The 16,555-nt window shown below is 33.8% G+C and overlaps 1 protein-coding gene across 13 annotated transcripts in view; it reads left to right on the top strand.

The window, feature by feature from the left end:
• Positions 1–16,555, top strand: part of NRXN1 (neurexin 1) — a 1,357,693-nt gene that overhangs the window by 590,512 nt on the left and 750,626 nt on the right. For all 13 annotated transcript variants that reach the window (XM_051975251.1, XM_051975247.1, XM_051975246.1 and 10 more), the window contains one exon: positions 6,693–7,076. In XM_051975251.1, coding sequence (XP_051831211.1) covers positions 6,693–7,076 — 384 coding nt within the window. The remainder of the gene's footprint in view (positions 1–6,692; positions 7,077–16,555) is intronic.

Genomic DNA, 16,555 nt, shown 5'->3' with positions numbered 1-16,555 from the left:
TTTTTTTTCAAATATATATTATTTTATAATAACTTTTTATTGACAGAACCCATGCCAGGGTAATTTTTATCCCCTGCACTCACTTCTGTCCCGATTTTTCTCCTCCCTCTCTCCACCCCCTCCCCTAGATGGCAAGCAGTTCTATATATGTTAAATATGTCGCAGTATATCCTAGATACACTATATGTGTGCAGAATCGAACAGTTCTCTTGTTGCACAGGGAGAATTGGATTCAGAAGGTAAAAATAACCTGGAAAGAAAAACAAAGATGCAAACAGTACATTCATTTCCCAGTGTTCTTTTTTTGGGTGTAGCTGCTTTTGTCCATCATTGATCAATTGAAACTGAGGTCTCTTTGTCAAAGAAATCCACTTCCATCAGAATACATCTTCATACAGTATCGTTGTTGAGGTATATAATGACCTCCTAGTTCTGCTCATTTCACTTAGCCTCAGTTCATGTCATTTTGCTTTTGACCAATCCTTAGAATCAAAGACAGAAATATGTCTTTGAACAAAGATAAACAGAAGATGTTGTTCTTTTTTTTTAATGTTTTATTTTATTTTATAATAACTTTATATTGACAGAATCCATGCCAGAGTAATTTTTTTACATTATCCCTTGAACTCGCTTCTATTTCGATTTTTCCCCTCCCTCCCTCCACCCCCTCCCCTAGATGGCAAGCAGTCCTATATATGTTTGATATGCTGCAGTATATCCTAGATACAATATATGTTTGCAGAACCGAACAGTTCTCTTGTTGCACAGGGAGAATTGGATTCAGAAGGTAAAAATAACCCGGGAAGAAAAACAAAAATGCAAATAGTTCACATTCGCTTCCCAGTGTTCTTTTTTTGGGTGTAGCTGCTTCTGTCCATCATTTATCAATTGAAACTGAGTTAGGTCTCTTTGTCAAAGAAATCCAAGAAGACTTTGTTCTTTAAAATTAAACAAAAAAATTTTTTAAAAGGTGGCTAAAAAAAGTATATATGGGAAAGTCTAGGTGCCATAGTAGATAGAGGGCTGCATTTAGAGTAAAAAAGATTAATTTTTCTTAGGTCAAATCTGCCCTCAGGCACTTACTAGGTGTATGACCCTGAGCAAGTCATTTCATCCTGTTTGCCTCAGTTCTTCATCTGTAAAATGAGCTGGAAGAGGAAATGGCAAACCATTCCAGTATTTTTGCCAAGAAAATCCCAAGAAGATTCATAAAGTCTTGGACATGATTTGAAAATGACTGAATGAATACAAAAGGGATATGTAGGAAAGTATCTGCATTTAGACTGTACTCTTAGTCTTGGAATGCCCTGGTCAATTTAGCTTGTTAAAGTATCTTCCTCCTGCCAAAGAGGAGTGGGCAGAATTTACTTTTTTTTTTCTTCTGTGAAATGTGCCCTAATTCAGTGAAAGAGGGTTAGAAACCCCACCCCTTCTCCTGTGTATTCTCTTCTTTTGTTAGTCTGTTAAATGCACCCACTTCTTTGCTTTCATGAAAAGCAATTATTTAATTTGTATATTTTTAGTATGCAGTCTTTTTATGTGATTACTATCTCTTCCTGATTTTCTGTTTTTTAATTAGGCTCTTAGAGGGCAGGCATCACTAAGAAACTCACTTAGAATGGCAAAAAGGCCAGGATCTTAAGTTTTAATGATAATGGAGAGAGAAAAAAGGGAATGTCACATATGCTTATGCATATATATATATATGTATATATATAATGAATATTATATATATATTTATTAAATTCTAACTGAAATTTAGCATTGTATTTAATTATGGATATATACAATAAAACATAATTTTGGGAAAGAGTCCATTGGTCCCTCTTAATCTGTATCTCTCTCTCTCTCTCTCTCTCTCTCTCTCTCTCTCACACACACACACACACACACACACACACAATGTTAAGAACGAGTCTAGATAGGTAGGAATGTGGGAATGTGAAAGATAGAAATTATTATTCAAATTCCTTTCTCATTCTACCTCCCTCCCTCTCTCTGCAATCCCCATCTCTGTAAATCCCCCTCTACTGAAAGCCAAATTTGTAATGCTTTTCAGCCTGTCTCCCCTAGGAGATTTTTTTCCCTTTCTTTCTGTGAAAGTCTAAAAACAAATGTTCTCTTAATGACTTGGCTGCCTGGGCAGTCTCTGTCAGTAGTTTCTATGCCCTTCTCTCTATAAAGACAAGCTCTATTCTTCTGTTCAAGTCAAGGAATGCCTTTTCTGCTGGGATTTGAAATCATCATGTGCATGGTGTAGGGAGCAATGTCTTTTGTGTCCCTAACTAGATAAATGCTTTCACATTTGGCACAGACTGTGTCTACATCAGACCTGACCTTAAATATAATATGAAGCAGGAAATTCGTCCCTTCCATCTAGTTTGTTTCATTTTTCTCCTTTTCACAGATCTATCTAGATCCATTTCTCTCCTTCTGCCCTCTGGAGACCCAGGAAGCCCTACTATACTTCTTGGCCTTTGTCATTCCTTGAGTTTCAAAGCTTTTTTGACCTATTTCTTCAAATAAAAATGTCTCTCATCAATAAATTTGGAGAAATGATAATTTTTAATTATGAGGTCAATATTTTCATAATAACTGAGCTCAAACTACTAACTATGGTGGGAATTTCAGCATATACTAAGATAATGGTAAAACAATGTAGAATAGAGAAGCCATTATGAAACAGATTTAGGAATGCATGAGGTCAAATTCGACCTCTTACAGCTACTAGCTCAATGATCATCAACAATTCCTTTTACCTCTCAGAGGCAACTAAGTAGCCAACAGATAGAGCATATACTGTCAGAAAGATTTGAATTCAAATTTAATAACCTGATAAACTGCAATTGTAGGTAAGCCTATTTCACTTCCACCTGCCTCAGTTTTCTTATCTGAAATGAAGATAATAGCACCTATTTCTCAGCCATGTTGTAAGAATAAAATGAGGTAACATTTGTAAAGTGCTTTATATGATTATGCTATAATTAATTAATTATTATTTTCTGAGTGTCACACAACTTTCTAAGGCTTAGCTACTAAGTTTTAGATGGATTTTAATCTTAAGAGTAGAGGAAGTTCCCACAGCAAGGAGAATGCAGTTATTTGATTTACTGTCATCCTAAGACAGTAAGATAAATTTTTCTGAGAAAGCTAGCTTTTGACTCCTCTATAAATATCATCCTGGAGGTGACTGTCTATTCTGCCTTTGAATTAGAGTGAACTCTAGTTTACATCTACAGCCTCATAAAAACTTTTATTTTACTCAACTTCTTCTCTCCCCAATTAGTCAAATCACTTAAAATTTTTGACCATTTTTCTAAAACCAATTTTCCTAGAAGACAGGATTTATGTTTTATTCATCTCTGTATACCTACCAGTACCTAGCATGTATTATGCCCTAGCCAGTCAATTCATTCAGAGCAACCAAATCAGCTATGCACATGAATACATCCTTTTCTCTTCTTTGGAGAAATAATCACTAATATATTGATACCTAGATCTCATGGCACTGGCATAGATGAGACTTGATCTTATCACCTTGATTTTTCCCTTCAATAATGTGTGTATGTGTATGTGAATGACAGTCCATATGTTCCAATCCATCCTGTGCAACTCTTCCTATAACTTCTCCACAATAGACCCATGGAATATACTGAGGGCTTTCCTTTATTATTCTTGACATTTTGTGAGTAACACTGAAGCCCACAAAATGTCCTTCAGCTGTCCTCCCTGTTGCTCTCTGGGCTGTCCTTGTTTCTGACTATCATAGTCTCCTTGAGTTACTATGGCTGAAAGAAAATAATCACTTAGTAGTCATTGTGAAATCTTCAAAATAGACAAGTTCACAAGGAGAAAGAATTTGTGCCAGAAAAGTGCTCTGTGTGTGTGTTTTTAATTCTCTTCTTTTCCTTGTACTTTGGTTGTTTTGTGTATCTTTCATTACTGTATTTAGTCACAGACAGGTAAACACTTTTTTTGTTAAATAATGTATTTTAGAGTTTTTATAAATACATAGAAATTTAAGTCTAAAGGGGATCTAAGAAATCATCTAATCCTTCCTTTTGTTTTATTAATGCAGTAACTAAGATCCACAGAGACCATATGACTTTTTCAAGGTTATAGGGCAAATAGTAGAATCAGGATTCAAAGGTTTCCTACACGTTATTTCAGTGGCTTTTCCATTATTCTATGTTTCTTTATTCAGACAAACCAATGATAGATTAGATACCAGGTAATTCAATCAATCACAAACCTGATCTTAACTGATAAGTACCAGGCATGGGGAAGTCATACTCAGGATATTTTGTGGTTGCTCAGAACAGAGGGAGCTCAGAAAAATGCCAAAGTTTCTATATTTCTCAAAAAACAAGCATTCACCTAGTCTCCAAATCTACCTGAATAACATCTCTGAATGACAGGATTGGGGTTGTTGATCTAAGAAGCGAGGTCAATATAGATTTTCTCACTCAGAATTTAGATTGAGCTTCTAAATGTGGAAAATGTTGCTTTCTCTTACCAGTTATATTTTTTTCTAAGTTTTAGTCATGAGATATATAGATGAATCAAAAAATATTAATATAATAACTTAATATGTGTTAGGTACTAGCCAAGGATAAGAATACAAAACTAAGCAAATAAAGCAGTTCGTACCCTCAAACAACTTACCTTTTAAAAGACAGTGTATGAAAAATGAGTACAAGGGTACATATGCAGTGCCTTGGCTTTGAAATGGGCAGAAAGTGGTATGATGGTCTGGATGTGAATAAGATAAAGTGAAAATTCACCTTTCAGAGCCCAAGGTACAAGAACAAGAATCTAAGTTGCAAGGGGAAGAAGGAGAGTACCAAAGTGCAGGTGATATGATTTAGAAATAACCTGTAAGTAGCAAGATCATTCTGATTCTGGACAAGATAATGAAAACTTACCAAGGACTAAAGAACAGAGTCTGAGTTGTGATAGGAAGGGGAAGAAAATCAGAGTACAGCCTACATGGTTTAGAGCTGTCTGGGAAGTACATAATGGAATCAGACAGCCAAGCAGCCAATCATGCGTAACTATTTACTAGTTTCCTCAAAAGCATAAAACCAACAAATAAAGGAATGAAATAATAAATATTACTGCCCAGGCTCCCATGAACTCTCCCAGACTTAGGTAGTCTTTAATTAGAGAATTGTCAGGGTTTAAACCCAAGATTTCTAGGATACAGTTAAAAGTGCCTAAGCTTAGCTTTTGCTTCTCCCAGTGGAGCTCTGGAAATCCACAATATTCTCTAATGTAAAAATTAGCACATTTCCACAATGCAAAAATGAACAATCTATTCTATCACAATCATTGTGGATTCAGCCACTACTACCCCAGTATTCCCTAAGTGGATGCTAATGCTTGACCATTTTTAAAGTCAGTTCTTTTCCATTGGATGGCATATTGATGGCAAAGACCTGTTTTTAAATCAGTTTTAAACTCAGATATCATACTATTGAGGGAGGAAGATAGGAATGGAGGTTGGGACCTAAAATCTTTTGCTTGACATTTGATTTGCTCCCCTTGCCATCTTCTTTTCTTGAAAACAAACAAACAAAAAAGAAAGAAAACATATATCAACTGATGCAAAGTGAAATAAACAGGATTAAGAGATCATTGTATTATAGTAACAGCCATATTGTACAACAGTCACCTACGAATGACTTAATGTTCTCAGCAATACAATAAGATAATTCTGAAGAACTTATGAAAAGTACTTAGCAAATTGAAGCATGTTTTTTTAACTTTTTAATTTTCTTATTCCTTTATTTTAGTTTTTTTTATTTTTTCTTGCTTTTGTGCTCTTCTGCAATATGACTAATATAGAAGTATGTTTTCATGGCTGCATATGTATAATATATATCAAAGTGCTACCTTTCTTAAAAAGGAGATAAGGGAGGTAATTTGGATCTAATTTTTTTTTAAAATACTGAAAATTGTTTTTACATGTAATTGAGAAGAATAAAGTAAAAACATTCTTTAAAAAATAAAAGTAAAAAAAAAGTAGCACTTTCCTCCTTCATCTCTCTATTGTGTCATATCCACTTCATGGACTGATGCCCTGTGGTATTTTCCACTTACTGACCTTGCCTTTAAAAGGACAGTCTCCGGCTATTTATGAGATAAATAGATACAGGCACTTTTACAATAATAAGACAAGGTTCATTGGATTATAGGATTTGCATATAAGTGGCATATAAGTCACTAGTTCAACCTTCATTTAATACATGAAGATGAGACCCATCCAGGTAAGATGACATGCCAGGTCTGCACAAGGACTACAACTAATATTCAATGAACCTCCAGAAGTGGAGACATTATTTGAATCCATGTTACATGTTTCCCATTAGACTGGAAACAGTTATCACATTTTACATATTGTAACTTAAAATAATATAGATTTGTAGTTATGTGACCACTGCAGGGCTTTCATTATCAGCATTGATTGAGACCTAGCTATAAATAGTGAAGCCTGAACACAAACTCAGTTTCTCTAACTCTCAACCCATTGTATATTTCACTAAGCTATGTTGCTTCTAAAATCCCTGAAGTTGGGTAATTTTATTATTGTTTATTTAAATAACCAAATACAGTAAATAGAGAAAACTGATGTTTAGGAGATAACTATGTTATATTCTGAAAATCTTCATGCTGCTTTTTCATTTTACCAGGTACCATTTCCGTCAACACATTACGTACACCCTACACAGCCCCAGGAGAAAGTGAAATCCTAGACCTGGATGATGACTTGTACCTTGGGGGTTTGCCAGAAAACAAGGCAGGTCTCATATTCCCAACCGAAGTATGGACTGCTCTTCTCAACTACGGCTACGTGGGCTGCATCAGGGATTTGTTCATTGATGGTCAGAGCAAAGACATCCGACAAATGGCTGAGATTCAAAGCACTGCTGGAGTCAAGCCTTCTTGCTCAAGAGAAACAGCAAAGCCGTGCCTTAGCAACCCATGTAAAAACAATGGCATGTGTAGGGATGGGTGGAACAGATATGTCTGCGATTGTTCTGGGACAGGCTACCTTGGCAGGTCCTGTGAGAGAGGTAGGTCTAAAGATGAGACATTACCTCATGATTATATTTGAAGTTCTCACTAGATTGCTGAACAAAGAGACTGGTTCATGGAAACTAAACTGATTCTTATTGGAAAATAGGCTTTTAATCATGTTATTTATTTATTTAGAGGCAACTGAGTGGTTCAGTAGCTGAGTGGCTCAAACCTATTATCAGCAAGACATGAGTTGAAATCTACCCTTAGACATTTACTGGGCACCTGGGCAAGTCACTTAAGCCTTTTTGCCTCAGTTTCCTTATCTGTAAAACAAGCTGAAGAAAAAATAGCAAACTATTCCAATATTTTTGCAAAAAAATACCCCAATTGAGGTCACAAAGAGTCTGATACTACTGAAATTTTGCCTCACTTAAATTTAATTCACACACAAAATGCTTAGCTCAGTTCCTGGCACATAGTAAACACTATATACAAGTTAACTGTTATTATTATTATTAGTTATTATTATTACATCCATTTATGTCATGAGTATGCTTCCAAGCACCAATATAAATTGGGGGATTATTATTAATGTGCTAAATATTTGGGAAGGTATACAAACTGAACCTAACATTGAAATACAAATTCAGGATTTTTTAGTATTTCAGGAGACATGTTTTAAAATGTGGTTTTGCTTATAGAGGCTGTTTCTTTTACTAGAAAGGCCACCACTTACAGAAGTAATCTCTGTGGCATGCTGTATTCAGAAAAATAGAGACAAAGCAGTGTCCTTAGCTAGGTTTATGAATACTAATGGTCATATCAATGATAGAAAATATAATTTGAGACAGTATATTTTAAATAAATAGAAAGTTAGCTTTTTAGTCAAGAAGACCTCACTCTGTTCAGGTTATGCCTCTAGCAAGTTTTAGCTCTATGTCTGGGATTAAGTCCATTAATCTCTTGGTGTCAATAAGAAACTCACTAAAAATGATAAGTTTCAGAAAAATTTTCATTCTAAACTAGTGGATGAAATTCCCACACTGGGAGTTCTTCCCACTGATAAAATCACAGATCCAAATTGTCTCCCTCTTTTTGAAAAATTAAATCATTTTAGTGAACATGTAAGTAGAAACAGCATTGATATTATTGAACCTCTACATTGCAGGGTTAAAAATGGGGTGGCAAATATTGTGTAGGCCTCAGAGTTGAGGGAGGGAAATTTGGACTCAGTGCTTCCTTCTGCCACGTACTGGTGGTATGATCCTAAGAATGTTATGTAACTATTCAATGCCCTAATACTTCTCTAAATTCATAAGCTTATAAATTTATAAGGATCCAATCAGATTTGTCAGGGGCACAGTCTTACTGGGAAGGAGCTCCCTATATCAATGAAATAACATAGTTGGACAAAAAAAAAAAATAAAACTGGAAAGGGAATAATAAGCATTCAGATAGCACTTAACTTTGTTTCCAGGCACTTTGCAAGGTGCTTTACAATGTTTTCTGATTTTATTCTCACAGCAACCATGCAAGATAGAGGCTAATATTATCTCCACTTTACAGTGGAGGAAACTGAGGCAAAAAGAAGTTAAATGACTTGCCTAGAGCTGGGATCAAAAGCTAGATAAAAATTCAAGTCTTCCTGATGCTAGATCTGGTGCTTAACCTTTAATATGAAAGAAAGATATCAAACCAATTTTTTTCTGGAATGTTAACTAGATCATTTTGTTGTTGAGATTCATTAACTGCCTCCCTTAAATTCATTTCACACACACAAGTCTAGATATCACCCATCACATCATGATGTCATCGTTCTTCTTCAAAAACAAAAGATGAACAGCAACAATTAATGTACTCCAGTGCAGCCTCATGTCTAAGGCCTAACCAACCAGGAAAGAATACCTTACATATCATATATCTGAGCTCACTAAATCAGTCTATGAAGCAATGGACCAAAGTCAGTCCTGCTCTATCTGGCAAGAGTTAAAATTTTCTTTTCTTCCTTTTTCCTAGCCTCTGTCAGTATGTGTGGTAGGAGCGAGAGGAACATGGAGATTATAGTAGGACTAAATTGGGAGGGAGGAAAAATAAGAATGAAAAATAGTGAAGAAACAAAAGAAATAATTAAGAGTTTAGACAAAGGGTATCTGGGAGCTGTTGGGGGTGTAAATGAGCAGCAGCAACAGCAAAAAAGGGCTACCCAAATTAAGACCTCAATCACTTTATCCTTTCTCTTATGGTAGTGAATCTATTCTTATGTTCAATAACGTTGCTAAAAATCAATTTTATAATCCACTTGAGTTGCATATGCTTTGTTAATATGTTATAACTATATTCCATTTCAAAAATATTTTGAACAGCATTAATAATATTTGTCATTAAAATATTGAACAACTTAAAAAATATAACATAATTTCCCTCTTTTTACTCTAATTTCCCTCTGCCTAAGTTCCTCATCTATAAAAGACAGGGTTTGATTTCTGAGTTGCCTCCTCGTTCTAAAACTAATATCCTATACACCCCACTTTTAAAAAAATTTTTTAAAACATATATATATATATATATATATATATAAACTACATATTTTAAATTTATGTTTTAATATATTTACTTTATAAATGAAAAATAATTTTGAGAAAATGAATCAGTACATGTTTAACTCTGGTAAATTATCTCTACAAGGCAGAACAGCAGTTGATGGCAACAAAAATCCCCAACATCATAGATTTTGAAGGCTTAGAAGGGTCTAGATCAATCCCTTCATTTTATAGATAAGAAAACTGAGTCCAGAAAAGTTATAGGATTTACTCTATATAATGTTTAAGTCCATTTGACTCCCAAACCAATCCTCCTTTCGCTATTTCAAGCTTCATTCTGCATATGTTCAGTTCACTATAAACAAGAAATTATCAGTTTTGTGTTATGTAATCGAACAGGACAATAGTCAAGTACATGTGCTTGTAGCAGAATTGTGTCTGCCAGCAAAAACCTAATCTTAGTGCCCGTGAGTTGGCAAAAGTGGTTATTTCTTTGTATAGCTTACTCCTTCTTACCAGGCATTTTTAAAAAATCTGTTTTTTGTTCATTGGGGAAGAGAAAGAATAACATAATATGATAGAGAAGTAGAAAAAATAAACAAAAAAGGGGGGTGGTATTTAAAAAATTAAAAATCCTGACTGAGATGACCTAAAATGCTATTTTTTTAAATTTTATTCTTTTGGACAAGGGCCAATTTGTTCTGATGTCTCTGGATTGTTTTATTCCTGGTTAAGTGATGCTGGAAGAGGGCATAACTGAACTGTCACATGAATTACAAAAGCTTTCAGTTAAATATGTATGGTATACCACCCTGTGGCAATATTCTGCTATTACATATGGCAAACATAAAAATAGGCATTGTATTTTTTTTCTAGCGGAAGAGGGAGGGGGGAAGAGGGAATATTTACATATTGCAGTAATTAGAAAGAGGGGTGGCAAACATATGCAGATTTGCAAATGAGAATTTAATAGCAAACTTCATCACTGGGATTCAGCACATATCTACATCTGACAGGTTGCTGTATCTTGCTACTGATTTCCCTGTTGCCCCTTTGGTTGTGCATCTAGTGTAGAGAGAAAGGTTGTTGATTTTTATTGGTTTTTCTTTTTGGCCTATCCAAATGGAATATGAGCATCCTTTGATTTCAAAATTAATTTCTTGGCATATTTTAATGAATGATGGTAACAGGGTAGGCCAAGTTTGTGACTTCCAAAGTTGGCTTCTGTCCATTGCCTCTCCATGGGCTAGTTGAATCAGCAAAGGATATAATGCCTTCTTATTGGATTTTTTAAGTCATAAGAAACTGCCTTACATAGAACAAGATAAATAGGGTCGGAAAGGTACTTAGAGGCAGCTTGGTTCAGTGAACAGAAAGTAAAACTTGCAGTCCTGAAAGCCTACATTTGATCTTACCTCAGGTGAACTTGGATGTCATTTAATTTTGATGGGCCTCAGTTTCCTTATATGAAAAATGAAAGAATTAGACTTGATCTCTTTAGTTACTTCTTCCAAATCTATATCTACAATCCTATGAAGTAATGTAGTATATTGTTTTCATTTCACAGATAACATAATTGAAACCCAGAAAGACAAATTTACCTGCCTGACTATATCTCAAATACTAGAGCCTGAACCCAGGAAGAATGAGATTTTTTTTAAAAAAGCATTGCATTTTAATTCAAGAGGATGTGATTTCAAAACTCTTCTCTATTACTAGCTACCTATGAGTCCTTGGTAAAGTTTACTAAGGAACTATACATGATTCCTGTTCTCTCTTCCAGTTTTAAACCCCATTGTTATAATCTAATTTTCTAGGTATATAATTATTCTATCTTTACTTTATATGTGAAAAAATTAGGTTTATAGGTAACAACAACTATTATTTATAATATGCTTTCAAATTTGCAAAGCGCTTTGCAAATATGACATGATTTTATCCTCACAACATCCATGAGGAGTAGATGCTATTGTTATTACCATGTTACAGATGAAGGAACTGAAGCAGATAGAGTTTAAATGCTATTTTTATTCCCATATTACAGTTGAGGAAACTGAGACAGACAGAGGTTAAAGTGATCAGATAGTGTCTGAGTCCATGGTTGAATTCAAATCTTTCTGACTCCAGATCCAGTGATGTGCACAGTCATGGAAGAACTCAAACTCAGATCTTCTGCCTGTGTTTTATCTTATGCCATACTGGAATGTATGCTGTGCTTCTCAACATAACACTCATATCCCTTGTGATCATATATACATGTAATTACCTCTTCAAGAAGAAGAAAAGAAGAAGTTTAGACAAATTTACAAGGGTCGAGTAGGAGAAACAAACATTGATATGAAAATCAGAAAACCTGAGTTTGAGTTCTGTGATGATTAAACCCATAAAACCTCTCTCAGCCTTAATTATTGTTTCTTAATCTGGAAAATTGGAATAAAACTTAAAGTAACTTTCTCAGGTATGGAGACAAAATATTTGTAAATTAACAAGTCCTATATAAACTTGTCCATTTTATTGACCTTTGCTGACAAGAAATAAGTCTTAATTATGGATGAATATAGTTATAAATATTAAATGAAGGGGAAAGAAAATAAAGATATTTTCATTTCAATAGATAATACAGCTTTTAATAAAATAAAAAAGAATGTTAGAATAGTATATTCTAAGTGAAACCTATGACAAATGACTGGTTTGTGTTAATACAATTTAAGGGTATTTACAATAAACAAAAATCATCTTCCTCTAAAACTATGTGCTAATTATATACCAAGAAAATTCCCATCTCAAAACATGTACATTAAACAAATCAGGAAAAACTCCTGAGAAAATGACAAACTGTTGTCAATATTGAACCCAGGCTCCTGCCACCTGCTTTGATGAAGCATTTTTTGAGTAAAGAGAAACTGGAAAATTTTTGATGATTTTAACATTTCAAAACTATTCTTGATTATATGTAAAATAAAAACATCAATATAATCAGAAGTCTCATTTTACTTGTTTATGAAAACTCCAACAGATGGAGGGACAGATGTCACAGCAATATAATTTGGCTTCTTCTCTGATTTTCATCGTAGATCACAATATGTGACTGCCTGTCGGCAGAGCCTGACACAGGTGTACACCTTAGGCTTCAACAAGGAATAATGCAAAGAAGCAAATTTATCAAACTTAACGATGAGGGGAAGAAGACATAGAACACAAAGCTGAAAATGTCTTGTTTCATTTCCTTTTATAGTCCAGGGAAATATGTAATTGCAATAAGGCTTTTTTTCATTTTTATTTTTTTTATTAAAACTTTTTATTTACAAAGAATATGCATTGGTAATTTTTCCAACATTGACCCTTGCCTAACCTTTTGTTCCAAATTTTTCCCTCCTTCCTCCCACCCCCTCCCCAATATGCATATTAAATATATTAAATATGTTGAAATGCATGTTAGATCCTATATATATATGTATGTATACATATATATATATACACACACACATACATATATATATATATATATATACACAGTTATCTTGCTGCACAAGAAAAATCAGATCAAGAAGGAAGAAAAAGAAAAACTGAGAAAGAAAACAAAATGCAAGCAAATAACAACAGAGAGAGTGTTCCATCCTCTGTTCCCATGGTTCTCTCTGGGTATAGATGGCTCTTTTCATCACTGCACAAGTGGAACTGGTTTGAATCATCTCATTGTTGAAGAGAGCCCTGTCCATCAAAATTGATCATCATATAGTTTTATTGTTGGCTTGTATAATGATCTCCTGCTTCTGCTCATTTCACTTAGCTTCAGTTCATGTAGGTCTCTTCAAACCTCTCAGAAGTCATCCTGCCAGTTGTTTCTTACAGGACAATAGTATTCCATAGTATTTATAAACCATAATTTATTCATCCATTCTCCAGCTGATGGGCATCCACTCAGTTTCCAATTTCTTGCCACTATGAAAAATGTTGCCACAAACATTTTTGCCCCTGTGGGTCCTTTTCCCTCCTTTAAGATCTCTGGAATATAAGCCCAGTAGAAACACTGCTGGAACAAAGGGTATGCATAGTATGATAACTTTTTGAGCATAGTTCCAAATTGCTCTCCAGAATGGTTGAATCCTTTTACAATTCCACCAACAATGTATCAGTGTCCCAGTTTTCCCATATCTCCTTCAACATCTGAAAATTGTCTGTTCATATCTTTTGACCATTTATCAATTGAAGAATGGCTTGAACTATTATAAATTTGAGTCAATTCTCTATATATTTTAGAAATGAACACTATCATATCCTTTGGATGTAAAAATATATTTCCAATTTATTGCTTCCCTTCTAATCTTGTCTGCATTAGAGTTTGTACAAAAACTTTTTTAACTTAATGTAATCAAAATCATCAATTTTATGATCAGTAATGATCTCTAGTTCTTCTTTGGTCACAAATTCCCTCCTCCTCCACAAATCTGAGAGGTAAACTATCCTAGATTCTTCTAATTTGTTTATAGTATCATTCTTTATGTCTAGATCATGAACTCATTTTGACCTTATCTTGGCATAGGGTATTAGGTATGGGTCTATGCCTACTTTCTGCCATACAATTTTCCAATTTTCCCAGCATTTTTTGTCAAATAGTGAATTTTTATCCCACCCAAAATGTGGGGCCTTTGCGTTTGTCAAATACTAATTTGTTATAGTCATTGACTATTTTGTTTTGTGAACCTAACCTATTCCACTGATCAACTTTTCTATTTCTTAGCCAGTACCAAATGGTTTTGATGACTACTGCTTTATAATATATATTTTAGATCTGGTACAGCTAGACCCCTTCATTTGATTTTTTTTTTCATTAGTTTCCTTGAAAGTCTTGACCTTTTTTTTCTCTTATTGCCAAGACTAGCATTTCTAATACAATATTGAATAGCAATGGTGATAGTGGACAACCTTGTTTCTACCCCTGATCTTATTGGGAATGGTTCTAATTTATCACCATTACATATGATGTTTGCTGATGATTTTAAATATTTATTTTAAGGAAAAGTCCATTTATTCCTATACTTTCTAGTGTTTTTAATAGGAATAAGTGTTGGATTTTGTCAAATGTTTTTTCTGCATCTATTGAATAATCATATGGTTTTTGTTAATTTGTTTTGATATAGTCAATTATGCTACTAGTTTTCCTAATATTGAACCTGGCCTGCATTCCTGGTATAAATCCTACTTGGTCATGGTGTATTATCCTGGGGATGATTATCTGTAATTTCTTTGTTAATATTTTATTTAAGATTTTAGCATCAATATTCATTAGGGAGATTGGTCTATAATTTTCTTTCTCTGTTTTTGTCTTTCCTAGTTTAGGTATCAGTACCATGTCTGTGTCATAAAAATAATTTGGCAGGAGTCCTTCATTCCCTAGTTTTCAAATAGTTTATATAGTATTGGAGTTAATTGTTCTTTAAAAGTTTGATAGAACTCACATGTAAATTCATCTGGTCCTGGGAATTTTTTTTTTAGGGAGTTGTTTAATAGCTTGTTCTATTTCTTTTTTTAAAAATGAGACTGTTTAAGTAATTTATTTCCTCTTCTGTTAATCTGGGCAATCTGTATTGTACTGAAATGTAGGTATTCTTCCATTTCACTTAGGTTGTCAAATTTATTGGCATATAGTTGGGCAAAGTAACTTCTAATTATTGCTCTAGTTTCCTCTTCATGGGTGGAAACTCATTAAACTTATTAAAGCTCCCTTTTAATTTTTGAGACTAACAATTTGATTTACCGCTTTCCTTTTTCGAATGAAATTAACTAAAGGTTTATCTATTTTGTTGTTTTTTTTCATAAAACCAACTCTGTTTTATTTATTAATTCAATAATTTTTTTTAAGTTTCAATTTTATTGATCTCTCCTTTTATTTTTAGAATTTCAAGGTTGGTATTTGATTGGGGGTTTTTAATTTGTTCCTTTTCTAGCTTTAATTGCAAGCCCAATTTATTGATCTTCTCTTTCTTTACTTTATGCAAGTAAGCATCTAGAGATATAAAATTTCCCCTTATTAGCACTTTGGCTGCATTCCACAAATTTTGTTATGTTGCCTCAGTATTGTCATTCTCTTGGGTGAAATTATTGATTGTGTCTATGATTTACTGTTTTGCCCATTCATTCTTTAGGATGAGATTATTTAGTTTCCAATTTCTTTTTGGTCTATTTTCCCCTGGCCTTTTATTGAATGTAATTTTTATTGCATAGTGATCTAAAAAAATGCATTTACTATTTCTGCTTTTCTGCATTCAATTTTGAGGTCTTTATGTCTTAATATGTGGTCAATTTTTGCATAGGTTCCACAAACTACTGAGAAGAAAGTATACTACTTTCTGTCTCCATTCAATTTTTTCCAAAGATCTATCATATCTAGTTTTCCTAGTATTCCATTTATCTCTTTATCTTCTTTCTTATTTATTTTGTTATTTGATTTATCTAATTCTGAGAGGGCAAGGAGATTTCTGCTCCAGCCTTTTACCTTTATTCTGTATGCATCACTCTGCTTTAAATGTGTTTCTTGTAAACAACATAATATAGAATTCTGTCTTTTAATCCATTCTGCTATTCACTTACATTTTATGTGAGAGTTCATCCAATTCACATTTACAGCTAAAAACTACTAATTCTGTATTTCCTGCCATCTTATTAACCCCAAACTATACTTTTCTCTTTCCTTTTCCCCTTTCCCTCATCCTCAGTATTTTACTTATGAGCCCTACTTGCCTCAAGCAGTCCTCTCCCTTTAGAAATTCTCTCATTTTCTTAAATCTTTCCTCTACTATTTCTCTTTTCCCTTCTATTTAGTGTATCACTTCCCTTTTCCCCTTTCCCCTCCCATTTTTATATAAGATGAGAGATGTTTCTTCGTGAAACCAAATATATCTAATATTCTTTCTTTGGGCCAAATCTGATGAGAGTAAGATTCACACAATATTTGTCACCCTCCCTTCTTTTCCTCAATTATAATAGGTTTT

Source organism: Antechinus flavipes, chromosome 2 (genome assembly GCF_016432865.1).
Source record: "Antechinus flavipes isolate AdamAnt ecotype Samford, QLD, Australia chromosome 2, AdamAnt_v2, whole genome shotgun sequence".
Taxonomy (NCBI): domain Eukaryota; kingdom Metazoa; phylum Chordata; class Mammalia; order Dasyuromorphia; family Dasyuridae; genus Antechinus; species Antechinus flavipes.
Note: the sequence above shows the minus strand (reverse complement) of the source record. Positions and strands in the feature narration are given on the sequence as shown.